This window comes from Tenebrio molitor, chromosome X, assembly GCF_963966145.1.
Source record: "Tenebrio molitor chromosome X, icTenMoli1.1, whole genome shotgun sequence".
Classification (NCBI taxonomy): domain Eukaryota; kingdom Metazoa; phylum Arthropoda; class Insecta; order Coleoptera; family Tenebrionidae; genus Tenebrio; species Tenebrio molitor.
In genome coordinates this window covers 3,413,186-3,426,611 of record NC_091055.1, presented here as the reverse complement: position 1 = coordinate 3,426,611, position 13,426 = coordinate 3,413,186, and the positions used below count along the sequence as shown (strand labels likewise).

At 36.6% G+C, this 13,426-nt stretch overlaps 2 protein-coding genes across 3 annotated transcripts; one reads left to right on the top strand and one right to left on the bottom strand.

The window, feature by feature from the left end:
• Positions 1 to 70: 70 nt before the first annotated feature.
• Positions 71 to 7,797, top strand: LOC138140172 (putative gustatory receptor 28a). 2 transcript variants are annotated; one of them, XR_011162447.1, is made up of 5 exons: positions 71 to 560; positions 673 to 1,731; positions 3,701 to 4,729; positions 4,779 to 4,868; positions 7,677 to 7,797. XR_011162447.1 is itself a non-coding variant. In XM_069060971.1 (3 exons), exons 1-3 carry the CDS (start codon positions 6,297 to 6,299, stop codon positions 7,749 to 7,751), a joined length of 1,164 nt encoding a protein of 387 aa, XP_068917072.1. In that variant the 5' UTR covers positions 6,153 to 6,296; the 3' UTR covers positions 7,752 to 7,797. The 2 variants fall into 2 exon arrangements, 1 of the variants encoding a protein (XP_068917072.1); XM_069060971.1 differs by lacking the exons at positions 71 to 560; positions 673 to 1,731; positions 3,701 to 4,729; positions 4,779 to 4,868 and adding exons at positions 6,153 to 7,295; positions 7,342 to 7,431.
• On the bottom strand, positions 5,610 to 11,962 carry LOC138140177 (uncharacterized). Its single transcript, XM_069060978.1, has 2 exons — positions 11,497 to 11,962; positions 5,610 to 6,157 (listed from the first exon to the last, which is right to left on the bottom strand). The coding sequence occupies exons 1-2, from the start codon at positions 11,558 to 11,560 to the stop codon at positions 5,649 to 5,651; spliced, it is 573 nt and encodes a 190-aa protein (XP_068917079.1). The 5' UTR covers positions 11,561 to 11,962; the 3' UTR covers positions 5,610 to 5,648.
• Between the last annotated feature and the right edge of the window lie 1,464 nt (positions 11,963 to 13,426).

Here is a 13,426-nt window from a genome sequence, read left to right as displayed (position 1 = left end):
AAAGAGAAAAATGTGTATATTGCAATTGATAATGGTTATTGATGCAAGGGTTATCATCGAGTCAAGTCTAATTGAAGGTTGCAATAGTTATTTTGTGTGGAATCAATAAATAAAATAGATATTTTTCGAAACGTCGCCTTGAAAGGTTGAAATGTCAAGACTCTTAGTTGCACCTGATTTTTATTGTTGACAATATATCTTAATCGTATGCAGCGTGGCGTCCCCACAACTAAAAGGTGTATTATCTTGGTTCTGCATTCCAAAGTAGGGTAGCTGGTTTAGTTTTGTGTGTTTTGAGTAAAACTCCTAAAGAGACTTTATCGTCATGTCTTAGACCCAAACATTAATTATCTTCACAGTTTAATCTCCGGCTTCAAAATTCACCACTTACACAATCTTTGAACATTTTCCAAGTCAACGACATTTTTATCAATTTCATTAAAGAATCGTTAAAATCGCATTTAAAGGTGTATAAAACCCGAAACCTTTCGGTGGAGTTATTTCAAACGACATGTTCATCTTAGCGCTAACTTGTGCAGTTTTGGCCCAAGGGATACTTGGTGAGATTTTTCCACGTAGCATAACGTATAATTAGTGGTATTGTAACGAATCAACTCTAGCGTAACAGGTGTTTTAATCAGTTGTGCAACTCATTGTTATTAATCCTTGCAGGAAATCCCTTTTTGGAGGCGGCCGAAGTGGATGTGGCCGCCACCGGACGAACGTTCAGCGGTTTTCGGGAGTCTAACTGGAACCCGGTCAACTGGTTCGGTTCCTCACCAGACAAGACCGAAGACAAATTGAAGTCCTTGTACAAAGCCATCGACTGCTTGGCGAAAAACAACGCCACAGATACATCGAAATGTGTCAACGCCGCCAAGAAATTTTTTGTCAAAATGACAACCCCACCTCCTGAAGACTGACCCCAAGAGAAACAAAAATGATTTATTTGAGTGCTGTATTTCCTTGCAAAATATAATTCCTCGACGTTTGTGTGTTTAGTCAAAGAGATCTGATTGTTTCTCTTCGTTATTAGTACAATGTTGTATTAACAATGCGACTTTGAAAGTCAAGGTGAAATGATCTCAGTGTATTTCCCATGGAGATTAAACCTGCGCATCACAAAGATTCTCTTGTTAAAAGCCGATCTTTTACACGACTGTACAAGATCCTAAATCGAATCCTAAAAATAGTGTTGTTCAAACAGAAAATAACACATCTGATCCGAGTTTTGCACGTTTTCATATAAAAAATTCATTATCTGGAGGTAAAGTTACCACAACGAATTATATTGAAATGATCTCACAAAATTCTTTAAAGCCGGACAGTTTCGCTGAAATACATATATTAATTGCGTTCGTTCGATCATCAAATATTGAATATCGTGTTTTCACAACTCATTAGTTACGCCACATCGCAATAACAATTATTACCATAAAAATCTGGTTTGTTAATAATCAAGACATAAAAAGGAACAATTTTCTTATGCAGTTTAATTTATCGCAACACAAGTTCAAATAGTGAGATAATTATTCAGTTTTTTTTTACATCACTGAATGTGTTGTGATTTTTTAACAACCTGTGTACATCCGCCTTGTCCAAAATTCTTTCTTCAAATCTGTACAATTGTTCGCATTTTAGTCGTTGTTGTACGTGGAATGGTGGAAAATCTAATAATTTACAAGCAATTTTGAAAACACGTAATCGAAAAACACCGAGAAAAATATGCAGGTAAAGTACTGATGTTTCAAAATTCATGAGCAAGAACGACTCTGAGAAACAAAAGATTTGAAAATATATAGCTTAACTTCAACGATCCACCGTAAATAACACTGTCACGAGTGAAAATCAAAAATTGTCTTGGTTTGGGAACGGTTCCTAGACGAACGAGTCATCGTTAGAGGTCTTTGATTCTCTCATAGGTTATGAGTCATATCTGCGCAAACGGCTCAAGCAGGCGCTACAAACCGACCGGAAAACATCGTCATGTAGAGACGTCTCTAAGAGTAGATTGTGTTCCTCCACGTGTTATCGAGTTTGCTTCTTTATCACGTGTTCGGCGACTTTTTGTTCCATTTGTAGTTTTACCAAAAGCGGCTTTTTTTTACCACGTCGATAAAATAGTGGACGTTTTCAATTTTCGTTAACAGAGTTTTCACTTGTTCGCTCCGCCTTCGCGCCAATATTTCCAAGGTCACAACCCACGAGAAAACCAAACACCTCGACCAATATTTGACAGAGCGCTGCAATAGCAACGGAATGTTAGGTTATGTGAAGCTTAGTTTGTGGTTATGTATAACAAAATGTTTTGGATGGTTTCGTTTTTCACAGTCGCTTTTTAAAACGTACGGTATATTGTGTGTTGAGAAAGTTCTGCTAAATGGAATTTTAAAGATTTAGAACTGAATGTAAATTGGACGACAAATTAGCATACAAAAATTTACCTCGTTATCCAAATCTCAATGTGCTAATTGGTACAAAAATTTTAATTGTATGTATTGTGATAACACTTTAAATGTAACTTTGTACTTGTTATACTGCACCAGATAATTTAACCACAGGGACACAGTTGTGGTCACCAGATTTATAAAATTTTGAGTTTTCAACAACAGAAATTTGACTTTTGTGCTTTCTTTCTTTGTACGCTGTAGGTTTATTTTTTTGTCGTCTCTTTATTTCACCAAATTCTATTAAAAAAGCCAGGGAAAATTTCAATGCATCAAGCGACATATTTTGCACTATCATAACTAAACTAATGCGACTTTCCATTTGTGCAAAAATATATAACGAGACACCTTTTATTTAAAAAGGAGGTAAACATCATTTCAGCACGACGGAAACGAGAATGTTTGTTACACGCTGACATTCAAGCTAGTTCCTTTGTACTTATGTAAGTTTCAATTTTTTTTTAAATACTTGAGTGTGACTCAAGTCATTCATATGATAATAATGTCAATAGATAAGTAAATATTTAGATTTTTTATGTGTTGAATTTGATGTGCACTTTCTTATCGTTATTAATAAATCAATAAAACATTGTTGGAATTTTGACCGTCCGAAATAAAAAAATATATATATACAGGGTGTTATGGAAGTCCACTTAATAAATTTAATCATCAATAGAACACTTTAAAATAAACATTTTTTATATATGGATCTTTTTATTTTTACATTTTCTAACCCGTAATTTGACACTTCGCTTCAATTGAAATGAAAGAGTGAGTGAAAATGTTTTTGTGCGGTAAAAACTTTAGATACAGTTTTTTGAAAAAAGAGCGATCGCCGTTTCAATAGGTACTAACAGTTTTTATTGTTTTTCATTTGAGTATTTTAATTGAGTAATTTTTTTTCGTGCTTCATTATTAATGGATGTGTAAACACATGAGCGTGTATGAATTTTAGGGTTCAAATTATATTTAATTTTAACTGCGTTTGGAAGAATTTGCGGTAAAAATGATAAATAAAAAAAATGTTTCTTTTAACGAGTCCTATTGGTGGTTAAATTTATTACGTGGACTTCCATAACACCCGGTATACATAATGTAATTTATAGGGAGTGACCAAAAGCAAATTACGAGGTTATTAGATGCGCACGTCAAGCTGTACGCTACGTCCTATAAATAATTCAAGAGTCAATTACATTCATAAATACGCCACAAAAATAAGTCAGTGATAAAATAAATTGTTTTTGTTTTCACAGAGATAAGTGATGTGGAGTGACGACGTAGTGAGTATAGTAAGACCCATCTGGATTCTGTCGCAATTGTTCTTGATGTGTCCCAAGGCGATACATGAAGAAATCAAAAAGAAGAAACGTCGTAGGACGTCGCAAATATACGAGTTTGTCTACAGCACCGTTGCAATTTTGTCGACAGTGTACATAACATACGCAACTAGTAATTTCAAGATTTTACCAAATATTAACACGGTCACCCAGCTTGCTCATTTATTGTTCAACGCCAGTAATAACATTTCGATGTTGTCGACGACTTTTTTCTGCTTGCTGTACCAGAACAAACTTACTAAGCTGATAAGCCGATTACACAAAATTGAGATAAAATTAAAGCGCTCGTTCAAATGGAAGTCGTACAAGAGCGTGAAAATATTCGTGGTGTGCGAATTGTTGTTCACCCTGTCCATCTGGATACCGTTCTTCGTGACATACGTGTTGGTGCAAGCCAGCGGCACCTTCTGGATGCGATTTTACAACTGGCTCGTGATCTACACGTCGACGAAAATATCCCAAGTCCTGGTGATGGAGTTCTGTACTTTCGTCGTAGTTTTATGAGAACAGCTTAATCTAATTAACGAAAATATCAAAACGCTGTTCAAAGAGCACAACCAGTTAATCACCACACCAAAAAACAGCGGCTTGTTTTACAAAAAATCCCTCGACGAAATTACAAGAGTCTATGACGAAATTACTATTGCTTGTACCGACGTCCAATCAATATTTTCGACTCCGTTGTTGATGAAAATTGCGAGTCAATTCGTGGGAATTTGCAGTGCTTTGTATTTTTGTGTTTTTGGGTACTTGTACGACGGCCACGTGGTCAAACCTCACTCGTTTAACGACGTCGTCATTCCAGTTTGCACAGTTTTTATCTGCACAGTCCAGGTGGCGGCAACTGTGCTGGTTTGCGAGTTGACGATTTTGGAATACAAACGCACGGGGAAATTAATCTACAGGATATCGCTCACCAAACACGACACCCCTCTCATGACAAAAGTCTGTCGCACTTGAATATTATTCACCCTTTAACGCATCTGCATTCTAGATTAATTTGTTTTGTTTGCGTCTTCTGCACGGCAACTGGGAATTTCACGCTAGCGGATTTTTCAAAATCAACGCTAGTCTGCTCCACACAGTAAGTCACATTTTAAATTACGACAACGAATTTTAAAACGCCCACAACAAATACGCACTCATGTAAGGTAATAAAAAATGTATCCACTCATTAAATCCATACGCCGCAAACATTTTCTTGGCAAACAAAATAAAATCGAATGGAAATTATCGACGATTAGGGTTTGTAAAGCAATATCCAATAGTAGTAATGTTTTCGCTCCACTTGAGGTTAAATCCAATTTATCCCAAAAATGCCGAAACAAAAATATTGCTTTATAATCTCGTAACGCGATCAGTCTGGAGTCATTCGTGAGGGATTGTATTTATTCTCGTGAAAATTTCATATCGCTAATATACTCGCTCCCATTGAGTCAAATCAAATCTGTCGAAATGGGGTGTGGGGAGGCGCTCCATCTTGCACGGCGCGTTAAAAATGTAGTATTAAACGCGCCGAAATAATTTCTGTTGCGACTTTCATTTTCACAGAAATCCCAAGAAAAGGGAAAGTATTACATTTGCTGCTGAATATGGATGTATTGAACGTATCATCAATGGTGTTACAACGTTGGTGGGTAGTGAAATATGAGACGAGATTTTTATATTATCTACTTAGTCTTGAAAGCTGAGACGCTGCTAAGGGATCATAATTAGACTCGGCTAAGGTTTTTGTTCTAAATTTAGTCAGCTTAGTCGATACAATAATTACTAAATTGCCGCTTTACAATTTTGGTAACAACAACTTTAAAATAAAACAAAAACATGTGGGCAAGATTTTTATTGCGATTCTTTCATAATTACTTCATCGCCTGATTTCGTTTTCTTTCAGCAAAATCACCGGGAAATTATTATCGACGTATGTGATAACCTCCCCGTCGGCCTCCTTTTGGGAATTGGCGCTGTTAGTTTGAGCTTCATTAAATCCATCAGTGGCACTTTGACTCGGTACTTCGTAATGCGGATAACTGTTCGTTGTATGTTGGAAATTTGCGTTCAAGTTCGGATTCTGATTGTATCCAGAATCGACATTTCCGCCCCCGTTGATCTGTGGGAAATTCGCGTTGTTGGGATTGTCGCCATTGTGTCCAGAAGCTACGTCTTCGTGGCCTACTTGCGCGTTGAACTCAACCGATATCGCCGGTGTTAGCTTCTCCACGGTGTCTTTGGCCGTCGATAGGATGTCTTTGACGCCCCCCGCGATGGTCTCCAGACCCGACGAGAGCCCTGGCACGCGGATAGATCCCCCGAGCGAACCAAACCCCCCCAACAAACCTCCGCCGCGTTCATAACGTCCCCCTCGAACTCCAACACCTGAAACAAAACAACACTTGTAAGAATTGGAACTAGACCTGGCCGCGCCGTTGCAATAAATTATTCAAAATCAATTATATCCGTAAATGTGACCAGGAAAATTCATCAACACCAGTCTACACGTTAATAGTAGTGTGCGATGTGGAGCGACAATATTGTGGGTGTTTTGAAACACGTTTGGTTTTTGTCGAGGTTGTTTTTTTTGTGTCCTAGACCGATCGATGAGAAAATGACTTCCAAACAGTCTCTTTTCCAAAAAATCTACATCGTCGTTTACAACGTGTTCGCGATTTTTGTCACAACCTATATGGTATACGCGAGCAGTACTTTAAAAATTTCCGACGAATTTAACGTGGTAACTCAACTAGCTGACTTGATTTTCAACGTCAGTAACAACATTTCGGCAGTAGTGACAGTATTTTTTTGCCTGGTTCACCAAAAGACTCTCACTAGAGTGGTTCAAAGGCTGGACGACATCGACACCAAGCTGAAACAATCTTTCAAGTGGAAATCGTACAAAAACACACAGATTTTCATCACGACCCAACTCCTCTTTGTCGTGGGTTTGTGGTTGTCATTTTTGGTGAATTTCATGTGGCACTGCCCCTCTTGGAGATGTTTTTATCGATGGGTAATTTTGTACACGTCCACTAAGATGTCGCAGGTCATGCTGATAGAGTTTTGCGCTTTTGTTGTTGTTTTGAAGCAAAAACTTTACGTAATTAATGAAAATTTGAAAGAAATTTCTAAAGATGGGAACCAGTCGGCGATAATTACCCACGTACTTTACAAAGAAACTTTGAACAAGATGGAGATCTTACACAACAAAATCCTGGTCGTTTATGGCGAAATTCAATCGATATTTTCGGTGCCGCTTCTGATGAAAATCGCAAGTCAATTCATCGGGATTTTTTGTTCTTTGTACTTTTGCATCTTCGGCTACATCAGTGACGACCGATTCGTGGACCCTCAGAACTTCCACGACGTTTTGCTTCCCCTCCTGTCAGTATTGGTCAGCTCCGTGGAGATCGCGACAACCGTCGCGGCTTGCGAATATGTCAGTTTGGAATACAAACGCACGAAAAAATTATTGTACAGGATTCCAGTCGCAAAGGGTGATGCATTGCTGATAAAAAGAGTACGTCAACAGTTGTAAACTTCCCTGTACTTCATTTTGCTTTTAGGTGAATTTGTTTTCGTTGCAACTCACGCATAAAAAAATCGAATTCACCGCGAGTGGTTTCTTCGCAATAAATGGTTCTCTGTTGCATACAGTAAGTCGATTACGGTTGGTTTGATTTTTGCGAATAATTCATTCCGTTCAAAAAATGAAAATTATTTGCCAAGACTGTTTTCGACGTTGATAATTATAACGTGATATGTGTGTGTAACCGAATGAGTGGACCGAGTTCTGCTAATAAAAAACCATTTTCAGCTGAAAGATAAACGGAAAGCTCATTCGACTGTTTATTTGATTCTCTTGTGTCGACCATTAACGTTTTTAACATTTCGCTTTCAGATTGTGGGAGCGGTCACGGTGTACCTAGTTATGTTTATCCAGTTCGACATCGCCACGAATAAAGTGAGCACTTGAATGTTTTCAATGAAAAATTCTTAATAAACGCTTTATCATCCCTAAATTCGTTATTAATGAGGGCGCCCTTGCACTACCCCCGTCCCACCTGCCGTCCTAAAACAGCAGATTTCATCAAACCGGTGGGAGACTTCAAAGGTGTGTTTAAATGAAACGCACGCCTGTTGTTAACCAGGAGTATTTACATACGGGTGCCGAACCACCGAAATAACCCTCCCCACTGCAAAAATAAAGATAATAAAAAGACGAACACAAAATTTTTGTTTACCGACACCGTATAGTATTTTTATCTTCCTAAGGAATTTTGGCTTAAGTCATAAATAAACCAAACAAAGACCCTACTTAAAGAAATTTATTGTGATATTGTACCTGTCAATCACTAGGCGGTCTCGGAGAAAAAAATTACCTGGGGTAGTACTCAAAATATTTGTCGGAGACCACCTAGTGATTGACAGGCACAATATGACAATAAGTAGGGTCTTTGTTCGGTTTATTTAGGGCTTAAGTCAGAATTCCTTAGGAAAATACAAGCACTATACCCGTTCAATTGTTTGTACACTACACTCCACGCTAATGAAATGGTAAGTTAATCTTACGGTTAAAAACGACACTTTCCCTTTCCCTTATCTCCTCACTTCAAAAGGACCGAAAAATTCCAAGGCCAGCATCAAAATAATTACACTATTTTCAAGTCGAATTTCATCACAGAGTTAGTGTAAGTGAAATTCTCTAATTAGACTCTGTTAATTATTAAATACAGCTCCAAAGAACTTTTCCTCGGGTGATTTTAATTGTATTGAAACATCTAAATTTAATTTCAACTGCAAAATTTATAACGTATCCAGGGGCGCGCTTAAGCTCTCTTCACACCAGAACGCGACATATTAATAAACGAAAGCTCGCACGGTCGAGCGTCAAAATCTGTAAAAATCTTCTCCTCTGGAAGCGGTTCGGGATCGACGAGGGACGTTTGCTGACCACGGACGACACACTCGAGGCCAGATTTTTTAATTAAAGGACTCAAAGGATGTTCGGGAAGCAGCTCGCCAATAGTCCGCCTCTGATGTATTGATCTACATATATTTAAGCTCAGGTGTGTTAAAACGGCTGAATCTCCGCAGAACACACGAAATGCGTTAACATCAGCAAATTGCACGCACGTTGACTTTTTGAGTTTCAGTCGAATTTTTGTGCGCGTTATCTGTCATCAATTTTTGATGCAACAAGTATTCCTGAAAATATCTGTTTGTTGTTGGCACGATAATAATTTATCTATCGGTGTACGCGGATCGATTAAAATTAGTGACAATTAGTTTAGTTAGAGCCTTAATTTTATGAGACAATGTTATGTTAATGAAAAGAGAAGGCATCCTTTGATGTGCGCTTGCATGTCTATGATGACAGCCTTTGCTGTAGTTCGCTTTATCTACTACAATTTTAATTAACTGATCTCAAAGCTGTTTATTTGAAACGGCAGGGAATTCAGATTTACATTGATTAAAATTGTTTAAGAGGTGTAACATTTGTCGACAAATGCAGATTTATCGGTAATTAATTTCATTTGGTCGTGAATGCGACCAGAACTAACTCGCTGATTCGGTTCTGTCATCCTGGTTTCCACCGAAGTAAGAAAAACCTATTTTGTACCGATTTGTTCCAGATGTATTTTTCATGTTTAATTTAAGTCCACACGTTTCTTTATCTCTGTCTCTGAGGTATGTCGGCAATTAAGTCCGGAATGAGACTTAAAAAAATTACATTATTTGAGATTCAACGACGTACATAAACAATAAAAAAATTCTGAAGGTGTACAACAGAATGTTTCTTTTTCACATTCGAGAGTATCTTAAAGTAAATACATTTTTCGCGTGAAATGAGCAAAAACAACGCATCAGGAAAGCAGTGACACTTAAGAAATAAATTTTAATGATCCGAATAATTTAGCAAAAGAAAAGTAGATATTTTCTCGTTAAGAGTGAATTCATTTATGAGCACCGCTGGTGCTCTTAATTCTGATAAAGTAGAGTTACATTGACAATTTCATTATCTTTCATTGTAAGGACCTATTGTAATTTAAAATTTTTACTAACAGATGAATTGTTTTAACGCTCACCTTAACTATTATAAATTTTAAGGAGTCCTTCTGACTTTCGAACAAATGATTTCGAGTGCGTAGAAACAGGACCACACTGAAAATCAATACTGCGGGAAAACAGAAAATGTTTTTTCACCAAACTCAAAGGGCTCATTAGCACAAAGCAACTTTGCATTAAACTTTTTGATAAATTATTTAATGCAATATTTTTACACCGTTTTAAATTGGTAATACTCTCGAATCATCACCACTTTGTTGGCCAAAACAAATTCTACACATTTTTTTTTTCATTTCTTTGCCGACGAAAACAACACATTTTTCCGCAATAATTCAATTTTTTAGAATAGAATATTGCACGAACATAAACAATTTTTTATCCATTATTACGTCACAACAAAAACATAAACACAAGAACAGTATTTTTTGAAACTGTGTGACAAACAAAATTCTTGATCGATCAAATTTTCCAATTTAATTTTATAATCACAAAAAAGTCAAAATCGCGTTTGTGCAACAAAATAGCGCTTTCAAATAATTTATTCATTAAAATAACAGTTTTATAGATCTGTTCGGCACAACTAAAACATAAAGAACCTAAGAGCACTGAATTTTTTCTTTGAACTCTGGAGCAATTTTCTCGGTGGAGATTAATTTTTAAATTCTCTAATTTTCCTCAAATCGGGGCAAATCAAATTCGCACTTTCCGCGTTTTTCTTTGTGGAGCAGAGTAACCTAAACTGGCATTTTCTTGTCGTCGTAAAGATAAAATTTAATAAATGGTGAGAAAATGTAAAGCACGTTTTACAAATTAAAATTGAATTACTCGTAAAGTTTCTGATTAAATAATGCTAAATTTAGATCAACTTGCCTCAGTTGTCATACGCAGAAAATAAAAAATCAATTGAATTTCTTTAACGGGATTACGCAACAAAATCTGAAGATGTTTGAAGTCTCAAGAATAATTAATCGCCATCAAGATTACAGTTTTTTGTGGATTATGGAGGGCACCAAACGCGCTTTTTTTGTGGCACACGTGACCTTAAAATTTCTGAAAGGAATTTTCTCCCCACACAGAAAGTGAAAGCAGAACATCTGTTCCGTTCTCCCGAATTTATTAAAACAAGAAAATTTGTTGTTAAACTCGAGATCAGTTTTTTCCTTCGCATTACCTCGTAATTGTGTCACTATGTAATTTATTTCACAAAACACTCGTCCTTCACAATGAAAATACATAACTCTTCTTGTTTAGAATTCTTGTGCATAATTAATTATTCACAAATATAAGATGTTGTGGATTTATTTTATAAAATGGATTAATGGCTGTGTTAATTATGTAACAACATAAAAAACTGGGAATACCGAAATTTACATGAAGATAAGTATTGTTTGGTGGTCATGATCAACCTACCGTCACGACTTCAAAATTATTGAAAAAAATCAAGCAGCTGATATTTCTTTTTTATTTTTTTTATTTAAAGCGGTGGGATGCTACCCTACAATTTAATTTAAATTTTTGCATTATGCGATTGTACTTGTCGAGAGAAAAGAAATTTCAATAGCGGGGAAAATGTTTACGTCGTCAAAATGACGGATTCCAGGAGGTATTTGGAAGGATGATGAAAATTTAATAATCGTATCGTGATTACTTACCGATGGAGTAAATGAGCAACACTGACAGTACAGTGAGTGTGTTTGTGCACAATGATTTGTACATCTCCACTGTTGTAACAATGCGCGGAACTGTGCTTAAAATAATTATTATAATGATCGTAATAAATCAGATAAACCTGTTCGGAGGATCTTCAAAAAATCACTATTTTGGTTCCTAGCGGTTGTTGTTTGCGAGAACTACGTCGCTGGAAGTTGGCGTTCTCTTTTTAATATATTTTATTCACAGCAAAATTGATAGAACAAAATACAGTGGGAACAAATTGCATATGCGTGGGATACACACAAAGTCCCCGAGCACTTAAGTCGACGCTGAGTTCTCTGCACTTTCAATAGACTCCTAAAGGTCCCCCAACAGATCCTTCAACATTTCGTTGAAAATTTTCTTCCGGTTCAAGGAAGCCACATGTCTGACCGAATCATTCACCGATTATCTACACTCTTACATCACGCAGTATTATTATATTAAATCCTTTTCGTATTCGGTGATATTTTATTTAATAAATCTCGCCGCGTAAATGTGCAGGACTCGAGGGGAGTCGACGTCCTCACCCGCCTCAGCAAGATCGTAAAGAATTCTTGTTTTGTTGTATCGACAGTTCGAGAGACTCGTTTCGCCATTGAAATTTAAGGTGCAAAAATTCACAACAAAGAGTCATTTTTGTCGTCTCAAATTATCTGTTGCGAACGACTGAACTAATCGACTAATTAGTCAAATCAATCGCGGAGCGAGCTAAATTTGTTTTTTCTGACACCAATTATGAGTCTACTCTCAATCACCCGATCGATAAAATAACGCATTTGCGATTGAGTTTTTATAAAATCGTGGCCATGTAGATAGGCAACCTTTTCTTATTCTATAAAATAGTCTATCTTGCTGAATTTACTTCACTCCAGTGATTCCGTCCTATCACCGTTAAGAATAAAATCTAAAAATACTTCCTTCTCGCGGAGATGACTTTTTTCAATTATTGTAAATCGCAATTTGTTCATCGTGTTTATTGGCAATTTATGTAGAATTAGTACTGGCCATCGCTAATTATAGAAAGATAATTATTGCAATTCTCTCATTTGAATGTCGACGTATTTATTGAAAAAATTTCCCGCGAATTGTGATTGTCAAAATGGAGGGCGAATCACTTGGGTGAACAAGATGGGGGCGGTGGAAATTTCCTGAAAATTTCTGTCGGCATTTTGTTAACAATTACCTTTTGTAAATTAGTTGTTTAGTCATTTTAATATTTTTCATAATAGAGGTACGTACAATTTGTGGTATTTTGCCTTGAGACATCATGCCGAAGCTACCTCCGGTTAGATCATATTAACGAGTCAAGGTGCCCCTCGTCATCGTCTCATCGGAAAAGATATTTAAAATTGGCGAAATAAGACAAAAGAAGTTTTAATCTCGGGAGCAATTAGTAAGTCTAGTAAACAGGTGCGAGTCCTCCATATTAAAAATTTCCTCGAAATCAAACAAGTCGCCATTTTGGGGGTGTTTATTGCACACAATAAAAAATGTTATCTAATTAGAATTCAAGCTTCTTAAGTGTACTCAGCACTGCAAACATTTCGAATTTAGGGAAAATGAAAAAATTTTGCGCATCAACAACAACAAGTTGTTGACTTGGCTGTTTAATTAAGGCAGAAAATTTTTAATGAGCCGCCTCACGTCTGAAATGACGAACACGATACTTTTATTTCAGGACAATGATTTATGAAATCGGATACGTAACCAAATATCTGAAGAAAGGAGTAATTTGTTGGAAAAGGTTCGCCGCATTAATTCAGAAAGTCACTCTAACGGGAAATTTATCGGAATTTTAAACGTTACATTGAGACAAGTTTGGCCACGATGACAGCGTTTTTTATTTTTGCATATATACATGTGTACATTCAAATCAGTTATCTTATC